The sequence below is a fragment of the Nilaparvata lugens genome, chromosome 13 (assembly GCF_014356525.2).
Source record: "Nilaparvata lugens isolate BPH chromosome 13, ASM1435652v1, whole genome shotgun sequence".
In the NCBI taxonomy this organism is placed as follows: Eukaryota; Metazoa; Arthropoda; class Insecta; order Hemiptera; family Delphacidae; genus Nilaparvata; species Nilaparvata lugens.
The window spans coordinates 22478916-22501479 of NC_052516.1; the positions used below are offsets into that span (position 1 = coordinate 22478916).

Consider the following 22564-nt stretch of genomic DNA (forward strand, 5'->3'; position numbering starts at 1 on the left):
TTTATTCTTTCTCTTCATCTTTTCTCTTATATATAATTATAATAATTGAGAGGTGACTATGATATTCCACCTACAGTCCTCCAATAGTCAATATCCCATTACAGTATCCTATTATAAGAGCAGGAAAATAATTGCAGGGTTTATTAAAACTGAAAGGATTATTATAGCCTCCTCCTACTCCTCCTCCCCCACCACCTACTCCTCCCCCACCACCTCCTTCAACCCTTCCTTCTTCTTCTCGTCTTCTTCTTCTTCTTCTTCTTCTTCCTCTTCTTCTTCTTCTTTTTTTTTCTTCTTCTTCTTCTCTTCTTCTTCTTCTTTTCTTCTTCTTCTCTTCTTCTTCTTCTTCTTCGCCATTATAAAGTGGACCTCACTGTATCTACTCGTTATTGATGAAGTTTTATAGTTGATTGCATAAATAATTCAGTATTAGAACCACATTTAAGTTGATTCAGTAATTTAGGAATAGAGCTTCAAAAAATGACTTTATAGGCCTACAGTTTTGCCTATAGTGAGATTTTAGTGTCAATATTGGTTGAATGGAAAGTGTAGCTATTGTTTATAAAGAAAATAATGCGGACATGAATTTTGAAGTGAGTTTTACTCTAGAAAGCTGGGAGATGAAAAAATGAAAACTTCTTCTTCTTCTTCTTCTTCTTCTTCTTCTTCTTCTTCTTCTTCTTCTTCGTGGCTTCAGCTACAGTTTCTGATTGTCACAGCGGTTTTTAAAAGTCTTTGAATATACAAGGATGATTTTTAAGAATAAGCAGAATGAGGGGAAATGCATTATAAGTAGACCAGGAATTCATAAAACAATTGAAGAAACTTCTTTTATAAAACTGCAAGCACTTTATTGTACATTATCTTTATAAAAATAACAAGAATGTTTCAAACTTACATCAATTCACTTCAAATGCGTTAGAAAAAGTTATCAAAAACTGGCGAAGTTACAAACATTCATAGAATACACAATATTTTCCATCAAATCTATATACAAAAACAATAATATGAATGCCAAAGTTAAACAATCCTCGTGATAATTTTCTCTTAAAAATATAATGTTTTACAGTTATTTTTTAGAAAAATATTAGTCTAAAACTCTCACAAAAAATATAATATATTTTTCTTGTGCAATTTTTCGAATTCCAATTACCGTACATTAAATTGTGCCAAGTCATATCGAAAGTACTCAAAATTGGCTACACAATTATTCTAACAAATCTAATCAAACTAAGAGGTAATTGAAACCAATTGAACACTTCACATTATCAATTAAACACTAAATTAACAAATTAGTATAAAATTACAACATAAAACGCACACAAACATAATGCCAAAACATAGTCATAAAAGCATAAAAGTCATACCGTACATCATTAGTCTTGTTTGAAAGGGAATCGATCGAAGAAACTTTTGACAATGAAATAATTTATGGTTTGTGAAATTCTTAAAATGGATTATCTACAGAAAATTTCAATCATTCCAAAGAAATTGAAAAATTCCATTTGAATTTTGATTCTATTCTGATTTCTTGCAAGATTTTAAAAACATAGACTATTGTATATTCTATGCACAGAACTCTTTTTCACAAATTCATATTCCATCAGAATATACTCTAAAATACTAATTTTACGTATTATAATTTATGCTAAGGAATTAACAACAGTATTGTGTGAAGTTCCAATGTCATAAACTCAACATCCAAAAGCAAACAAAATATGAAATAATATATCAATAAACTACTGTACATCGTAAACAAACAGAAAAGAAATACATGGAAATAAAACTAATAAAACACATCAAATCTTAAGAGAATCAAGAGTAACAATATATAAAAGACGAGAAGATCTGTTATCCAGCGCTTGTAACTTATTTCGATAGAAAACTATAATAATTAATTATTACAGATTATTGTCAATAATTCTATTCAATGATAATACAAACATTCTTGTTGAGAAATAGTATTTATCTACTTTGAAAAAGAGCAATAATGTTTGTTCGAAGTCCTGTTTTCCCATGATTTTCTTTTCCCAGATTAAAATATTGTTGGTTCTTGTGGGAGTTTCCACACATTCGCAAACTGCCAGTGTGTGAACACTCCCATAAGAGTGTTTTTTCTGCCCAGCAAAGAAAAAGTCCATTAAAAAAGCAGACTTGAGTGTTTGAGATGACTGTACATTTACTTGGAAGATCATACTGTACAAATAACAGTCTGTCATCTCCCTCATAGATCTAAAAAATATTTAATTTCATTCTCATTACAATAAGTGATGGTTATTATTTTGCCTAAATTAATAATTCATGATATTACAATTCAAGTCATCAGCTAGATTCTAAAAATGATTTGAATATGACTGAGAAATGTTTGTATGCTCCTAAGCTATTAATCTGTTCTAGTTCTAGAAGTATCTATTTTTCCATGCTAGATGTACCCTATCTGTGATAGTCTAGTACCGTTTGAAAATTATATCATAACATAATATACAGAACAAATACCTACTCATCTCTCTTTTCAAAAGCATGATGTAGAGCTACCCTGACTATTACACTTAACTAGCTCCTAAATTATACAAAACTTCATTTCTGTGAACATTTTCGAGAATCTTAACACCATTTAATGGCGTAGGAGACATTCAATTTTATTGATATCTGCTTTTCTCACGTTCACTACATGCATTTACGTTAATTCATTGTTAAAATTAACATTACCATCATTGAATCTAAAAAAAGTTTTCATGAACAGTTTTTCTTACATCTCATCTACAGATTCCTTTTTGATTATATATATCATCGATACTTCAACATTTATCTATTCCTGTGTAGTCTTGGAAATTATTCATCTGTAAATTCTATATCATCAATTCATTCAAAAACACATTTTGGAACACCCACCTATTCTTCTATGAAAAAATACAACTCTTTCGAGTCATTTTCTGAAAACTTATGTTTTACCTATTGTCAATCAAGCGTACTATATATTTTATTCTTTTAATTGAATTTTCATTATCTTTTTTTACGTCTATTAATATGTTATCTCTCATCTCCCTATCCAACTCATCCCCTAACAAATTTCCAAATAATTGTTTTTTCACTTTACGATAGCACCTATCTACATAGCCGTAGAACCGCTCCATACACTTTCTATTTCATAACATGATAGAATCTCCTCTTTTCAACAAATTCTCTCCGTTTCACGAAGGTTTCTAGTCGAGGTTTAGTTTACTAGAGTTTATAGTCTGTTTCTAGTGTACCTATTTACACAGCCGTAGCGTTGACAATGGCTCTATGCCCTTTCTATAGCATAACATGGTAGAATCTCTCCTTTTATACAAACTTTCTCCGTTTTACGATAATTTCTAGTCGAGTACTAGACTAGTTTCTAGTCTAGTCTAGTTAAATCTGTTCCAAGAGTGTAACTATCTACATAGCCGTAGCATTGACAATTGCTCCATAGCCGTTCTTTTTCATAGCATGCTCGACATGCCAATCGGTGGATGTCGGACTTCCGACCATGTAACTGTTCGGTGATCGCAGAAGGCGATCGCTCTCGCGATCTGAAGGAATGTTGGTGGGGGGAGGCAGGGGATCGTCGTCCTCGATCTCGTCCGGACGTTCACTCAGCAGTCGAACGCGTTTCGGCGAACGCGGCTTCTTCTTCTCCGTCGCTATGAAGACTGTCACCACGATCGACTGTGGAAACAAAGTGCAGTGTGATTAATCAACAGAGAATTCATGAGGTACAGTAGTATGAATCTAACATGAATTACAATGGTCCAATGAATATTATATGTACAAGAAATAAATTGATAGAAACGTAGTTTAATAATCCACTGACCCACACACCCATGAAATTTCTTGAAGAGAAAGGACTAGATCAGAAAATTTACGAGTATTCAAGGGCCATCTACGTAACGCTAATCTACTTTCACAAGTGGCGTATGGTTGCATATTAAGATGTGTTTTTTTCAGGGTTCAAGACAACAACTGATGTATCTCCGTTTAAACCGAGATGTTGGATACGGGCCTCAGTCCCATATTCGTTTAACACTAATATAGGCTACATTCACATGTAGATATGGTCATATCTATTACAATGTATTATATTTCTGATTATGACCCTTAGTAGAAACAGTTTCTATAATATGAAAGTGTTTTAGTTCTATTATTGACAGTACAATATTGATGATATTGCTAACTGATATTAAAATTAAATAACTCGTACGCTAATTTGTATGTGACTTGGCCTATGAATTATTTTAAACTTACTGTCTTGAGTTGAAAATGAAATTTGAATCTGAATAATTAGAAGACTAGTAAAATCTTAGATCAGACTAACAAAAAATCATTTACAGAGTAAAATATTCATGGGGAAATTGGCAAAACCATTTGGGTTGAAGACTGGAGCTTATCAAAATTTGTTATCATCAATAGTAACTATCGATATTATTGATTAACTGAAACTTCTATGTGTGTTTTCACTGACCAGCACTAGCATGATGACAATGACAAAGAGTGTTCCATTGCGGAAGCCGACATAGTCGAAGAGGACCCCGGCCACTGAGGGACCAATGAACGCCCCCAGTGCAAACGAAGACGTCCACAGACCGGAGAGCAGGCCGTATGTCGAAATATCATCGTCGAAGCCTGCGTCACTGCGAACAAAATTGACAAAAATTAATGAAACAATAGAATATTGACTCACAAACAACAAGAATTCAATGTAAAGTTACATACATGTTTCAACATGGTGTCATAATCAGTGTAAAAATTCAAAATTTGTTACAAGTAGTTGAAAATTGCTAAAATCTAATGCTAATTTTATTTGGATCTGGCACCTGCTGAAAAACCCACGGGTTTAGCAGGACCCAACAATGTAAAAATGGTTTTCTAATGAAATTGATTGATTGATCTCAGAAAAAGTTGGAAATTTGAAAATTGTTAGTAGAAGTCAGAATTGACATTGAAAATAATTTCAAATATCACAAATAACAATGTTGACCATTTTTTAAAGTCGATAATATTCAGTAGCAGTAGTTATCGGGGTGGTTGGAAGTTTTCAATTTTAAACTTCCTTCAATAATATTATTATTTGTCAGACTGTAGTTGAAGATCACATTGAATATTTCTAAAATTCAAAAAGAATGTTGGATGATTGAAGATTCTTCGAGAAATGCGGAATTGGCATTGAAAAGCATTCAAAATGTTGAAAAACTGTTATCGTAAAAAATGTTGGGCAATCTCTCTACATCGAGGTAATATCGACGAAATTTGCTTTACTGCAAACAACATAAATGAAAATAATTGTTCATGTACAAATAGAATATACATACGGAAATTTAATCTAGAACATGGTAGGCCATAGTGGATGCATAGTAGGTCAATTTCCACACAGAAAACACTAAACATTTTATGTAGGGGACACATTATAAGAAATTTTCATTGTAACAAACTATTTTATGTAATTGTAAACTATCTAATATTTTCTGTAATATTGATGTAGTAGTTTTAGTTTTTATTGGAAAAAACATTCATTTATTTATTTATATTGTTTGCGAATAATAGTGTTTATATACTTACATTGATGAGCAGATGGAGTCTATGAATGTGGGAACCATCATACAGGCGAGACCCACTCCATGAATGACTAGACCAATTATGCACATTGGTAGTGTACTGAAAAAAAATCAGTCACATTAATAATGCAAAATATAATTATTAAGCATAATGTGTGCTTGTGTAATGTTTGGAGAAAGAGAGAGAAAACACAAATTAAGGGTAATGACCGTTATGGCAATTGTGGAGTCAGAATAGATATATTCAATGATAATAATATTTGAAAAATCATGGAAATGATATTCATGTTTGAGAAAGGGAATAAGTCACTAATTAAATCCTCTGTTAGGACTTAATGAATTCTGAAAACTGAGAAAATTCTTATTTTTCTATGATAGTGTACTTACTCATATTCGATTGATTCTTTGAACATTACAGAAAGTATTGCTAGGTCTTTCTGGACTCATTGCATACAGGGAAAACACATCTAAAAATATATAAATGAATAGTAGCATAGCTGTAAAGTACAATAGTAATAACATTGTATGATAGCGATAAATAGTAGTATGATAAATACAAAAAAAAGATAAACTTGAGTCGAGAAACCGGAGAGAGTAAAATTATAAAAAAACTTTCAAAAATTGGCTAATGCCATGACTGCAAGTAAGTTATTCTCTGAATGGTTAGTTTTTTCTAACCACCGCCTAATAAAGAATTTTTTCATTTTCATTTCATTTTTTTACTGGTTGAATCCACTATCTTACTCAACTCACATTGGTAGTCAGGTATAACGACAAAATCGCTGCACTCCTATTGGCTATAGTCTATAGTTTGTGATTGGTTGGATTCTTTTTCTCAACTTCTTTCACCTATCATCTATCAGCATTGATTTGTTTCACCTGTATTTTCTTGCTTTTCACGACCTTAGCCCGGTTTCTAGAACAGTTATTGAATCTGATGGACCATTTAAACCTATAAATTTAATATGTACAATACTTATTGTCTAGCATCTAAGTATTTTGCTCTGCTTCAACTGTATTTCTTGCGTTTTATGGTCATGTTTCTAGGACACTTATTAAATTATCTCATAGGCCATTGAACTTATAGACCTTCTTACATAGTCCATATAGATCAGACCTTTTAATAGTCCATTATTTGCCGGGCAAATAGCCAAGTAGACTAGGGCGTTGCACCCTTCAGTCTTCTAGTGCTACCTGATCGCGGGTTCGAATCACGCCGAATCCCAGTGATTAGGCATGGACGTTTGATCATCTCATAATTCACCCTAGCACTTCCCATTACCCAGGCACAAGCAAAAAGCTCATGTGGGCATCAACCGCAATTTATGATAGAAAAAATCATCTGAAAAGAGTCCTAGAAACTGGACCTAATTGTATTGGAATTATGGAATATGTTCAATGGAATTTATGGCAAATGGACTTGTGTGATCCAAACGAATACTCACGTGGGAATAGGTAGGAAGGGCGCAGGACCGACGATCATGAAACTGGTCATGATGAGGAGGCAACCGAACACAATCACCTGTTTGGGGTAGATCCACCGGTCGCAGAGACGGCCCACAATGGGCGCAATCAGGGCATACGTACCGCCGCTGATTATGAACATCATGCCCATTGCCACTGGTGACAGCTCGAACTAATACAACATATAAATTCAGCAATTCACATCAACTTTGTCGATTTTATAAAATGCTAATACCAAAATAGGCTAGAGAAATAAAGAATATACCGGAGAGTAAGAAGAATACTAGACTCGAGAAAGGAAGAGAGAAGAGCACTAAGTCAGAAAAAGGAAGAAAGAATAAGAATACTTAGAATAAGAATAAGACTAGAGAAAGAGAAGAGAATTCTATACTAGAGTAAGAAAGAAGAATACCAGACCAGAAAAAAGAAGGAAGAAGAATACTAGACTAGAGAAAGAACAACTGGAGTAGTGGAAGAAAGAGAGAAGAATACTAGACTAGAGGAAGGAATACCAGACTGGAGAAAAGAAGAAAGGAAAATTCTAGACTAAAGAAAGGGAGAGGGAAGAATACAAAACTAGAGAAGGCAAGAAAGAAGATAAAAAAACTAGAGAAAGTAAATGAGAAGAATACTAGACTGGAGAAAGAAAGAGAGCAGATTCTAGAGAAAGGAAGAGAGAAGAGTACTAGGATAGGAAAGAGAGGTGGAAAAATACTAGACTGGAGAAAGGAAAAGAGAAGGTCACTAGATTGAAGAAAGGAAGAAAATTACTAGACTAAAGGGAGAAAGAAAGAAGAATCCTAGACTAGAGAAAGGAAGAAAGAAGACTGGACTAGAAGGAGGAAGAAAGGAGCATACTACACTAGATAAATGGAGAAAGAAGAATACTAGACTGCAGAAAAGAAGAGAGAAGGATACTAGAATGGAGAAAGAAAGGTTATTTAGAATTTCAAACTTATTTAACTCTGTTTTTCGAATTGTTCCATAGCCAATACTCTTATTATAAACTCATTTTAAATTAAAAATTTATTTGCTTTCTTGTTTTGTGAATTGTTCAATCATTAAAATGTGATTCTTATAAATCATGTTTTTGAACCATATATGGGAAAAACTGTGTTAACTGATAATATTGATAACAAGAAGTAAAGCAAAAGAAAACTTAGAGCGTAAAGTAAATATTAGGGAAACTGGTTTGATTCAGGTTATCGATAAGAAACTGTATGCATACAATTTAATAAATGAGAGTGAAGAGTAAAGTAGTATGTAGGAGTAAGTGAGAGTTAACGGTGAGAGAGTTAGGACAGAAATGAACGAAATATAGTTTTCGTTTCTCTGTGGTAAGGAGATAGTAGCAGAGAGACAAATCTGAATATCTTTACTAAAATATACAAATATCTTCAAATAATCTAAAAAAAAATGTATTTATGGTAGTAGGCAGTGGCACAGATACAAGCCTTCATTCTTGTCTGTGGAAGTGGATAAGGAGTTTGGAATTATAGTGGAGTAATTTGAGGTAATATGACTTACCACTCTCAAATGAGGCTCTAGGGTAGCGGCATAGTATCCCATACTGATTGAAGTAGCCACTACACTCACTGAATTTAAAAATACTGCCGGCACTTTCAGAATCGATAATATTGTTGCTGCAAACACAAGAATTAAGTTAATAATTAGTCAAGTTATTGACAGTACGTTGCTGCAAACGCAAAAATATGATATTCGTATTTAAATTTTTCAAAAGTTAATTACTAGTTAAGTAATTGACAATACGTAACATAAGAACATTGGGGCACTTTTAGGACCGGTTTAATGGAGTCTCTACTTAAACAGGATTAAATCAGTGTTAAGTTTTGTTTGCTATAATGTAATTCATATTAGAATCAAACCATAATCTGATTCAATTCAGTTCAAGCTTTGACTGTGCAAATGGAACTCAATGCATGATAATATCTCATTTCTAGTGAACTCTAGAGTTTTACTGTTCTTGAGAGTTTTAACTCAGGCTAAGTTTGTTGGTCTTTTTCTAATCATTTTTACGTTTAACTCCAAACCATGTTTACTAGTAGATATGGTTGCATTTATCATAATGTGTTTCATACGGGGTTTAACAGCTCACATTTCTCCGTTTAAACAGAGTATCTGCATACGGACCATAGTTCCTGGTTAAGTAGTAGAGTGGACGTTACTGTTCAATCTTTGCCACGTCAACAAATGAAAAAACATCCTATTCTATTCTTTTCCAGATAAATGTAATCATGGTTGTGGAGACTTTTACAAGTTACATCAAGAGATCTACGTACAAAATGTGAGTAATATTGTTCATAGCATCCACTACATTGAGATGAAGTTAGAAAGTGTGAATGTTCTCTCTTTTTCGTTACTTACCGTCATTTTTGCTCAATGAGTCGTTGTTGATTGTCGGCAGCACCATTAATACTATAATAGCCACACACATTATCACAGAACCATTCACTATGAATGGAAGTTTGTAGCCACCAAGCTGAAAAAAGAGAATATTCAATTACATTCTGCATGTTTAAAGCATAAGAGATTCGTAATTTGATTTCGAAAATTTAAAACGAATACCAATAGCTCTACAGCTATCTAGAAACATAAAAAAAATCTATGGAAATGGAAACAAATGTGATATCGCAATTATTCAAATACTAATAGATCTATTCCAATACTAATAGATCTATTCAATCCATATTTATTGATCCAATAATGCACTAATGCAATAAAATAATTGGGGGTTGACCAACAGGCTTGCCACTCAGCCTGAAACTGTTCCTTTCCGTAATTTTGATTCATTGCTATAAGTAAGTAACCCGTGCTCCGCAAGATTCTTATTAAAAACTAGACCTACAAAAATATTCAAGATTTAAAATAGGCCTATAACCAACCTCGGTAAAATAAGAATTAATATGCAAAATTTTAAGTTAATCATCCAGCAGTTCAGACTACAGCGTCATTCATGAGTTTCCCATCCCGTAGGACTACGTGTGTAAGCCAATTCTTTCCTTTAATATATATTATAGACTAGTAAGTAACCCGTGCTCTGCAAGGGACTAATAAAAAAACATGACCTACTGAAATCTTGAAGAATTAAAAATAGGTTTATAACCATCCTCGGTAAATTAAGAATCTATATGCAATATTTCAAGTTGATCAGTCCAAGAAATCAGACGTGATGATGCGTCATTCGTGAATTTCATTTCCCGTACGTGTATAAGCCAATTCTTCATCTATTATATTATAGGTTATTGCTGTCAACCACCCTGACGACTTTTACTACTGCAAATATTAAAATCGGAGGAGATTTGTTGAGGACTATCAAAAGATTTTCTTACTTTTAAACTCCTAACTCCGCCTGAATTTTTTTTTCAATTATAAACTTGATATATTAAAATGGATTTCAAAAATACTCAAGTAAGAGTTAGCTGATTATTATCGTAGGAAACACAGTATGTGAATTCGTTCAACAACAAAAACAATGTTGTACTTACAGCATAAAGGATCCCACCTACAGTTGGGCCCACAATGTAGCCAACTCCATAAAATACTTCGATGGTAGCCTAAAACAAAAAAATGAAACATTGAAAAATTCAGAACTTGAACATTCTAGATAGATTTGAACAAAACTGAGATTTCATGTTTGAAATTATCATTATTCATAATGAGATTTATACGTAGCCCTATTATAATGATGTATTTTCAATTTTTTTAACAATGTATTTTAAACTATAGGTAGTACTATGTACCAGATTTTTTTCCAAATAAATTATTATTATTGAACATTGACATTGACATTAAGAAGACAATATGGTAGACGAATTGGTAGACAAGCCTTCTACAGTTTGGTGTTGGCTCAGTAACAGAAGTAAGCGACTTGCTCAAAACAATGGGCACCATTAAATTTCAAATCAATCAATTCTCTCTCAGAATTTCTCTTTCAGGCCTGGATGCACAAAAGCCTGTTGAATTTCAAGTATGATTAAATGCCAGAGAAGGATTTCTTCCTTAAGAAGGCTTCTACAATTGTTTATTGGTTCTCGTGGCATTATTGTAATCACGGTTAAACTTTAACAGGATTCTGTGCAAGCGAGGTTTCATCTTGAATTTTGAATTTTAAATCAGATTCAATTTATTACTTACAAACGTTGTAGCCACCGAATCTTGAAATACAGCAGCGGTGATCGAAAAGGCCGCGACTAGAGCTGAGGTGGATCCCAGAGATTCAGTCATACGCAGCACGAAAGACAAAGTTATAAATGTGTTGTGGTCATCAACGTAGTCGAGAAGTCTGAAAAAATGTTCAAAATAAAAATTTGATTGGCGAAACTCGATAGAAAAATATGAAAATAAGCAGGATTGTAAAGCTAAGGTTTCAGGCCAGAAAAGTTAAGAAGAACTTTACTTATTCGTTGTTCACTCTTTATTGTTGATTGTATATTATATTGTTCTCATCTTTCATCACCATCCGTCTCTTTACCCACGCACAAGCCTTGAGCTCATGTGGGAATCATACATAGCACAAAATTCATACAATTAGTCAGCAAGTTGATAATTTGATGAGGGGGGGATTTCTGGTATTATTATTGATAATTCTTGAGAAAAATATTTATGATTAGATTATAAAGATGCGTACAGACTTGAGCACCACGAACACACGCATTTCACTCATCATCAGCTGGTTATATATCTGTATTTGTACAGAAACAGAAATTACAGATATAATAAGCGTAGTATCAGCTGATGAAACGTGAAATGCGCGTGTTCGTGTCGCTCAAGTGTGTACGCACCCTAATATGAATTTTGCTGCAAAACTCACCCAAAAGAAATGTCAGAGAGAGATGCGATTATCATCCCAATGCACAGCATCAATTTGGCTCCCACTGAGTCCAACTGGAAGAATAAATGATAAAATTAAAATCGAATACACAATAGACAAAAATAAGCAAAAATCAATATAATGGGATGAACTGAAGTCTGTATGTAAATAAGAGTAGTATGAGGGAAGTAAGAGGGAGTTTGTAAGACAACTGAGTGCAAGTTTCCTTTTTATCCATGCGTTAACTCAAGTATTCATATTTATATTAATATTTATTGATTCATATACAAAAAACAATCCAGGTAAAAATAACAGGCATTCGCCCAAAACTGCTCTAAACCTTAATTTGGAATACACAGTCCAGAGGTTATGTAAAAATGATAACTTAATTCACACACTATTTTGAGCCCAAAAAAATGTATCTACTACAATTTTGAATTTATCAGATAAATTACTTTCAAAATAAGTAGTAGTAGATGGAAAAATTCATCCATTTTTAAAATGTCCAACATCTACTTCAACATAAATATTTTATCAACATAGCCCACCTATTATTATATTATATTATTAGTGTTGCATTTTATTCATATCACAGCATAATAATAATGTGATCTTAATATAGGTCATACATCTTGTACCGGTACTTGAAGTAAGAAACAGGAAACACTCTGATATCTCCAATTTGACATTAGAAGTAAATTTTTCTTTATATTTGAATAAAGTACCTTAATAACAGTATTGTTCTTATGTTTCTATTTATGAATATCTTCTCCAATATTTATGAGGACTACTCAAAGGTCAACGCTAAAAGTGTATTATACCAAAGTGTATTATTACACTTTGTTGCAAGAAAATCCGATCACATTCAACATAATGTCCAAATTTCGTGATAGAAGAAGTTTTGGTTTAACATGTATCTCCAGTATTCAATAGCAGTAAAATTATGTCATTCAACAAAATTATTAGAGAGAGCCAACGCAAATAACTCTATCCGGAGAAACAAAAGTCTATGAAATGACGTCATTTGGTGGCGGTCAAGTTTAATAATTGAACAATAATAATAATTATATAATAGTAATGATTCTTATTCTATATCATTTTAATACAATTATAATAATAATTAATACAATTATTGTATTTCCATGCAACTGACCCACGGGTCCATTCTCACAGTGGTCAATAACTTTTTTTCCAATTTCAGTTGTAAACATAAATTTTAACTTTTTGTGGATCATTTGAGGATTAAAGTATCAAGTTATTTGAGTGTCTGTTACTATCTCACCAATCAACCGTGACAATTACATCATTATCGAACCCGTCTATTGTCTATTATTTCTTACTTGTTTCTTACTTTGTTGTTTTCAAGTGTTACATCGATCAAAATATCACTTTAATTAGTGAAAATTGTTCAATAATAAGTATATTCCTGCTATTTTTAGATTTTGAGGACAGAAATAGATTTTCAATTACGTTGTATCAAATATAATTTTCGATTGAAGAATATTTCTGAGCTTGAGAATGATATTCAAAACACAATGAAACTAGAATGGATGGAACGGAAAATGAATACTGTGATATGTATTTATTTTTTCATACAATCATAAATCAAAGATAGTATAGCATGAATATAACATAGAATCATAGAGAAAGAAATACTTCTTCTAAATTTCTTTAACTTTGTGATGGAATGAATCTTTTATTTGATGACGTGGTGAAGCATAAGGTGCGTACAGACTTATGCACCACGAAAACACGCATTTTGCGCAATAGCTAATGCTTATGCTTATATCTTACTGTTTCTGCACAGATACAGATATAATAAGCATAGCTCTAACATGAAAAACGTGTGCGCGTGTTCGTGGCGCATAAGTTTGTACGCATCTTACTACAGTATTGTTCACTCTACCAACAAACCACGTAATATGAAATGTGAGGAGTATTAATAAAAAACATATCAAGGAGTGTGTAAGTATATTATGATATGATTGATAATGATGTGAATAAATTATGAGTAGATCAATAGATCAAAGTAAGAAAATGTTCAAGCTTCAAAATAGCAAACTCAAGGTTTTGACGAAAACAAATTGGAAAAATTCAATGATATTTTCTGGTAACTCACATATTTCCCAAGGAATGGACTAGTGAGGAAGGCCATAAACTCGAAACTTCCGAATACCAGTCCATATTCTGTTGCTGTCGCTCCTTTCAGTTCAGCCTGCAATTCAATCACAACAATAATATAAACCAATATCAAGTATATCTATATTGAGACTTTTCGAAAATAAATTTGATTCTATCTGATTTGATTATCAACGATTGTATTACATTTCACATACCATATCAACATAGATGCTTCGAGTTTAATTTGATTTAGTGATTTTGGTACAACTACAAAAATATTTTATTATTAAATATTTAGGCTAACGATTATCAATCAAACACGGATATATACTCATAGATAGATGATAGACTAAGAAAACTAAGATAGAACTAGAGAAAATAAAATATCATAAGCCATAAGATATTGTAATTCTAAGTTAATTTAAGTTAATCTAAGTCCCGGTAATCTGAGTTAATGTAATGCGATTACACGTACATTCACTTCCTTTTCCCTCATTTACCGGTTTAGCCAGAGTCTTCGTTGTCCCCATTTGTATATAGTTGTCCCCAGTTCGAATTATATATCGTAAGCTACTTTAGTTCTCTCAACAACTCAATAGGCTTTTTAAAACCTTTTTTCATGAATGAAAAACTCCTATTATTTCAAAAGGTTCAGACTAGTACAGTATTATTTTCATTATTTTGATTATTGTATATTTCTAATTCTAATTTATCTCACATACCGTAGCTATTTCATTCCTATATTTGCACTGTAATAACTCACCTCTTGAGGATAGAAGGGGGCCTGAAGTGATATGCAGATGGCACTGGAGAAATGCACACTGCCAATGGCGAACAGGGTCACCCATTGTTTTCGTGTGAACTTGGCCGGAGCCATCTCATCCCCAGGGATTGGCTGCAATAAACACACACGATATAATCATTTCTGAAAAATACGGATATTTGTACAGAAAATGTAGGAAACTAATGAAAAGTCAAAACCACAGAGAATAAGATCATTATCGGACAGGAAAGTTTTGCTGGTGTCATTACAACCCCATAGTTTTAATGCAGATACAAAAATTAAAAAAAATACACGAAAATTGAAAATAAACAATGAGAAGTCCAAATTATTTTTACAAAAAGTTATAGAGTTAAACAGTTAGACAAAAATTAGTTGCAGAAATTGAATAAAATACTGGAGCATTTGTAAAAACATCGAAATTAGAATATAAATTCACACAAACAATGTAATACAAATGCGATTAAAAGTTAAAAAATGTAATTAGCACACAGAATCGGACAATTAGTTGTAAATATTGAATAACAACTTGAAAATTTTATGAAAAAATATTTTGACGAAAATTAAACCCAAAAATCTCATAAAGATTGAAACCCGTTTTGGAAGCACTAGAATATAAAATTATACAGAGGTACAGAATTTGGACGGATGTTACAAGAAATGATTGCTTTTGATCTACAAAATGACTGTCCGTGATACGGAAAATGAGGGCCTCTGGTAGGCTGAAAACCTTGTTACATAGCAGAGTTGTGATTGGTCGACGTGCACTGAGACATGTAAGCTGTCACATTTGAATGGAATTAGGCTAAGAATGAAACACTTCTCAAGCCACAATGAATTTTACAATTTAAACGTGAATTATCCATGGAAATTCGATTGGGAGTAAAAATATATCAAGATTAGAATAATATAGGTCTTTTATTCAAGAGAACCACTACTATATACATACAGTACTGCCGAAACCTTGAAATGTCCCAATATCTCACCAACACTAGTAGTATACCCCTGCTATATGGAAGCTTCAAATAGGTTGCAAATATACGAATTATGCTATGTCAGTTTCAGAAGTAGGTTGAAATTATAGAATACTGCTTCTTTATAAAGTATATCTCGTCTCACCCTGCAGATTTGTAGAAAGACACGAGATGGATCTAAAGAGAAGATTGACAAGAGAATGAAAGTAATTGACCACTAGGAATAATCAATTCTTTCAACTGTATTTGCATGAACATGAGAATTGCATAATAGAGAAGTTTCAAAATATTAGGTAACAAAATGTAATCGAATCCTAAAAATGAACGGTGCTTCATGATACAATGTCCAAGACCTCGCATTTTCTGGCTTTGGCTGACTCTTATCACATATAGCGGCTCCATGTTGGATGATTCATCTAATGAGCTTTCTTGAATTGTCTCAATTTGGTATTGAAAAATTGACTTCAAGGAGAAAATGACTCATACCAGTGATGAATTTGATAATGAAAATTAATAGCATAGAGAAATATTATGATAATAGAATAGGAATGAATGAAAAAAAATGGATGGTATGGTTATGGAATAAAGTTTAAGTTGAAGATAGATAATGGAACTATTAATTGCACGGGTAGTATATATTTGCTAGTATATGAAGGAGAAAAATAGAGCTTATTTCGCAACTATATTTCATTTTAAAGATGTAAGATATAATATAAATTAAAAAAGAAAACGCCATGTATTGCATAGACTTTGACTCACTGTCAGTAGTTCCTACAGTAGTAGGCCTATTAGTCGGAAGTATTTTTGAATTATAATTATCTTTCCAAAATAATGCGAACCGTTTCAAAAGGAAGAGGGCTGAATTTTTTCAATGCTCCATGTTCATTAGTGTATGATCTATTTATGATCCATTTTAGCAATTACTTCATGCTAATTATTCTATTCAGTTATTACTCTATGATATCTTTATAAAGGAAATCCTGCATCATTTACTACGTCATATAGATGCATCATGTACCCAGAGAGTGTAAAATGCAATATTTATGAATGAATTGCATTCTACAAACTTTGCATGTACCTCAAGTCATGAATATTTGTGGTAATAAAAGCAAGTCTTCAACGAAAGGTATTCAATTCCAAAATGTGGTAATTATAAAAAATCAACCACTGTTTTGGTGGAAGCTCCTATTATAGTGGTTGAGTATTCAGAGTTACTTGATATTTGATAGTAAAAAAAAACAGTATCGTTTTTCCACATGACAGCGTCTCTGACCGCAGTTTATAAACTTGATCCCATTAGCCTAATGTGCTTAATCTAGTAAGCAATTAGTATTGAAACTTGATCTATCAATGCAGATTTTCACCATAATATAGCTAGGTCCTTGATCATATTTTGTACATTGTGGTTTTTCCTATTAAAGCTACTTTACTGAGTTTAATATCTCGTTAACTTGTTCTCAAAGACTAGTTTCCATTCTGGCAATTTGCAAAATGACAACAAAACGGTGAGCTACGGTAGCTTGTTGTGCTAATTTTAAAACTTTGTCGTCTATTGTTCCCATTTCGGTGCTTACTGCATGGAAGTGGGTGCAATCAGTGAGGATAGAATGTAAATTCTATACTCTATACTCTAAATTCTATACACTCTCTGGGTGCAATGACACGTTGCAATGAGACCTTGCTCTGGAGACCTTGAGCACTATAAACATATATAACAGTGACCAAAATTCACTTATTTTTTAGTATTTCCGGAAATCTGACCATTAGATTTTGTTTCTGAGGGTGCTAGATCCAAATCCGGAAACAGAAACTTTCTATCCTTATTTATAAGGCAGTTAAAATTCGAGAGAAAAAGAAATGAGTAATCAATAAATTGTGAAATATAAATCCGCAACAATACTTGCGCCACGGCACTTTGGGCTGGCGCAAGTAACAGTCGAGCTGAAATGTTGTGGACCGTTTCCATTATTACAAGTTCCCATCATCCGATCTCTATACTCTGTACAAAATTACTTTTGACTTGGGAGGGACATGTGTAGCATAAAAGGCATAGAGCGGTAGGGATACAACGGCGGCGATTTTACTGTTCTGAACCGGCCAGCGTTCTCTAATTTCTAGTGAGTTTTCAAGCGCTCATGTTAAATTTACGAAGTTTCTTCTCTGCAAGCACTGACTCAACTGATTCTAATCGGCAACTGCGCTTCCACCTATGACTCTATCCATCACTTTAATTGGCTGATTTCCCTCCGTTTCTCAGGGCTGCATATTCCTCCAAGTCAGAAGTAATTTTGTACGGAGTATAGTCATGTTGCAGCGCTGAATCTGTGGTGATAGAATCGAGGCTTAAATGAACTTACATTACTATTCTCTCTTTAGTCTGTTAGTTTTCCAAATTTTCATTCATTGCTGTAGTCCATTTATGCCTCTCAGCTGTAGTATCAATACTCCGCCGACAATGGGCGTGTCTTGTCTTATCTTATCTCGGCCAATGGAAGCCTTTCAATTTGATAAATTAGATAATCATCAATCGTAACGCTCCATTCACACTCTATTCTGACTTACATTTCCCATTCTTCAGGTTTACTATAAAATTATAATAGTGTGTAAAGTGACAGCCGAAACTAGTTTCTCGATTGATCAATAAATAAGTGTTTTTTCAACGTCGAGTCATTTTATGCATTATGGATATCTATATCAATATAATCTTCATTATTTCTAAAGTGAGGTTATAATAATAGAGCATTCGATTAGCATTGGATAGCAATCGTCTATCATTTGACAAAACAGATAGCGCTATCCTTTTCCAGCTTCGCAACCTTACCAGATTGTTGTTTTCAACATTATAGAAATATTACCAATCAACTAAATATTTTATATCAATTATGGAAATTTATTAATTAATCATTGAAAAATATATTTTCTTGGCCAATAAAATATAATTATATCAAAAATTGTGATAGAATTTTCTTCACAAAAAGGTTTCGTGTTTAGAAGTGAACTAATCGGATAAATTAAAAATTCTAGATGAAACATTTTTTTGGATTTAAAATTGTGTGTATATCAAATCATGAACTCCACATAACCTCTAGACTGTTTATTTTAAATTAAGGTTGAAAACAGTTTTGGGCGAATGCCTGATGTTTACACCTGGATTGTATCTATTGTCTATGATCAAATGTATAAATAAATAAATGAGTATTTAAAAAAGGATAAGCAACAACTAATATTACATCAAATTTACCGGTATCAGTTATCCTCTATAGAAGGCAGTGTCAAGAAAGAGAGTCGTCAACGCTCTTCTATCTTTCTTCACTGCCACTATAACTTGGACTGAACTTACTATAATCTATATATATAAAAATGAATGTCTATTAGTGTGTTTGTATGTTTTTTGTTCCCTATAAACTCGAAAACTACTTGACAGAGCGGCATGAAACCTTGGGAATATATCGTGTGAATATTGGGGATGGTTTGTGACCAGAAATTTCAATAAATAAATAAAATAAAATAAATATCTTTATTTGCAATCGGGGCCACGCCCCATACAAAGTCACAATCATCATGATACAAACAGACAAAATACACAAACAATATGGAAACATTGATTATAATTACAAACAGGATAACACAATTCATTCAATTGAGTGAAACGTCATGATTAAATTGCTGCGATTGTTAAAAAGACTCACTGCCGGCTCAACCTGTTATGCTTAGTATCTCTGATCTTATTTTGAGCACCTCTACTGTAAAATTGTACACGGAATTTATTTTTTCTACACTCAAGTTGGATAGCAGTAGCATTACTTTATCTGCATCATTGACAATATTCTGAGTGAATTTGGCAGTGAACTGCCTCCTGATATGTGGCGGCAATACATGGCACGGCACATACGGTACTAATAAAACATGTTCTACGGTCTCATCAGTTCGAAAGTTGCAGATCGGACAGTGCTCTTTGCAATTTATCCAAATACCCTTCCCTTCAACATACAGGTAAATACTCAGGTCGTTGGCCAATCTTAGTTGGGATAAACAACGAATCTTCGAAAAGGCCAATCTAAATCTGAACTGCTCACCTAGAATGAAATTTGGATTTAACTGCGTGTATCTGGGAGAGGATTGGGAATCGATGGCTCTACCTACATCTAAGTTGTACAGATTACCACAATATGCTTCTATAAGCTCCTCATAGCGTTGTTTCAAAGCATTCACATCAATACTATAATTCGTCCACAAATTTTCTGCTGAGGCATTGAAAAACTGGCTTTTTAGTGAATGTACCCAATTGAATCTGAGCTTTGAATTATCAATTCCTCCCTGCGCTAATTCTGATACCATAATATCGTAGCACTTCCTAGGGTATCTACTATTTGGCATTTCCAGTATTCGAATCAACCATTTGACGGCTTTACAGAACACAATGAAAGCCAATTTGAACCTTGCTGACTCAATACGGATTGCCCAGTCAGGAGTGCCGCCATTCAACAAAAGTAGACATTTGAAAAATTGACATTGAATTTTTTCTATGCTGAACAGACCCCATATTTCAGAGTTATATAATACTCCCGGCAATAAGACAGTCTCAAATAACTTTATTTTACTCTCCCATGTATTGCATTTCGCCTTAGCCAGAGCATATCTAATAGCTGCACCAATGCTCTTTGCCTTTGTACACATGGATGAGCAAAAATAATTGAATCTACCTGAGCTGGAGAACTCAACCCCCAAGTATTTATACGTTTTTGCGATTTCTATTTTGTCATTGAGGTAGTAAAAAGGTAAAAACTTCCCTTATCTTCCTTTGTGGAAAGGTATCACCTTTGTCTTATCCGTATTTATTTTTAATTGTATGCTCTCACAGTAGGTCTCCAAGCACCGAAGTTTTCTACGCATGTCTGAAGGACTGTCAGCCAAAATTACAATGTCGTCCGCGTACTGGAGCATGAATACATCAAACTGGCCATTCATATTTACACCGTGTAAGCCCTGATTCCTGAAATAATCCTCTATATCGCTTACATAGAGAGAGAAGAGCAGCGGACTGATGGAATCGCCCTGCAAAACACCCCTCTCCACAGGAATGATATTATCACCTACTTTTAATATTGCATGGCTATACAAATGATCGAGCAATCTGATAATTTTACTGCTAACTCCCATGCTTCCAAGCTTGTACCACAATTTAGAGTGGGGGACATTATCGAACGCAGCCTGGAAGTCAATAAATAGTGCAAATATATTCCTATGACGCATTTCAACATAATGTGTTATTACGGAATGCAAAACGAAAATGTTGTCTACACAACCCCTATCCTTTCTGAAACCACATTGGCCTTCTGGGAGCACGTTACACATTTCTGCCCACGTCGCGAGTCTAAGTTCCAATACTTTTGTAAATATTTTAACCATAGTATTTAAAAGAGCTATCATTCTGTAATTTTTCGGGTCCTTACAATCGCCTTTCTTGTGAAGGAAAAATACTAAAATATTGAACCATTCCTTGGGCATTTTCTCTTCTTTAAATACTTTATTCAACAGTCTTAAAATATAATTTCTCCATTGCGGGGGGAGGAATTTGAAAAACTCATAGGTAATGCCATCAGTTCCGGGAGATTTTCCTGAGCTTAATATTGCAAGTACATGACTCGGTTCATTCATAGTTATTTCTGAATCCAGACATGGATGAGCTACGTCTTGAAAAGTTGGTACTGGAAAATAAACATCACTATACTTGGTAAGCAAAAACTCAGACCAAGTTTGAAAATCAATCATATTAACTTTCACAGGTTTTCTATGGAAGTATGCTACAGCCTTCCAAAATTCTTTTACATTTCTACAGTTGGAAAATTTATCTTTAATATTATTTATATATATCATTTTCTTATTGTAAATGAGTGTTTTGTAATCCTTTCTTTTGGTCAAATACGGTAGGAGGACATCAATAGAAAAGTTTCCTTTTTTAGCAGCTCGAAAAGCTTTACGGACACTCTTTTTAAATGTAATACATTCATAGTCAAAGCATGGTTTATTTTTATTTATTCTGTAATAGGTATTCTTAACAAGGTTAAGTTGTTCAGCAGCTTTTTTTATAACGGACAACAGATAAGAATAGCCACAGTCAATTTCGGCTTCATCAATGTTTAATTCGGTATAAAAAGACAACATCAAGCTACGAAAAGCTGACTCCTTGTCTGATGACCAGATTAATTTTTTGAAGCCTACCCTGTCTGTATAAATTAGTTGTTTATTTTCAATAATAAAGCTAGTTTCAATTGTAATTGGCAAGTGATCAGATGAGAGAATAATCTCTTCAACCTTCATATCAGTTACAGTTTCAGTGAAAATACTGTTAACCCATATCATATCAATCGTACTCTTTCCTTGCATACTAACAAATGTGAATTCACTACATGAGTCACTCCTACTTCTGCCATTAATAGTATTAAATAAATTACTTTCCATCATTTTCACTAACAATTTCCCTTGTCGATTTGTAACTTTATCCTTAGCCTGTCTAGTTGATAAGATATTATGTGTTTCAAATACGGTATTATCTATTGAATTATTTAGTTCTCCAATTCTACAGTTGAAGTCGCCTCCTATGTACACAGGTAATGATTGAATAACGTTTATGTTACTCGAAAAAAATGTTTCAAGAGATTCAATGCCTTTTTGAACTTCATTAGGACTGAAATATACTAGTCCAATTATTAAAGTAATTTTATCGAAAGCAGTTAATTTCACAAAAACAAAATAGTCGTTACTCTCGATCACCGTGCACTCAAAGAAATTCCTTACTAACAAGAGAAATCCCCCACTA

General features: G+C 33.2%; 1 protein-coding gene across 5 annotated transcripts in view; it reads right to left on the bottom strand.

Moving 5' to 3' along the window:
* Positions 1-829: 829 nt before the first annotated feature.
* Positions 830-22564, bottom strand: part of LOC111051983 (MFS-type transporter SLC18B1) — a 47677-nt gene continuing 25942 nt past the window's right edge. For 3 of the 5 annotated variants that reach the window (XM_039440095.1, XM_039440096.1, XM_039440094.1), the window contains exons 2-12: positions 14753-14884; positions 13988-14083; positions 11869-11942; positions 11193-11340; positions 10544-10612; positions 9423-9537; positions 8565-8680; positions 7019-7209; positions 5578-5673; positions 4484-4652; positions 1400-3690 (exon numbers count right to left, since the gene is read on the bottom strand). In XM_039440095.1, coding sequence (XP_039296029.1) covers positions 3421-3690; positions 4484-4652; positions 5578-5673; positions 7019-7209; positions 8565-8680; positions 9423-9537; positions 10544-10612; positions 11193-11340; positions 11869-11942; positions 13988-14083; positions 14753-14866 — 1458 coding nt within the window. In that variant the 5' untranslated portion in view covers positions 14867-14884 and the 3' untranslated portion in view covers positions 1400-3420. Of the gene's footprint in view, positions 3691-4483; positions 4653-5577; positions 5674-7018; positions 7210-8564; positions 8681-9422; positions 9538-10543; positions 10613-11192; positions 11341-11868; positions 11943-13987; positions 14084-14752; positions 14885-15889; positions 16032-22564 lie in introns of those variants that run through there. The other 2 variants (XM_039440097.1, XM_039440093.1) reach the window with 2 other exon arrangements.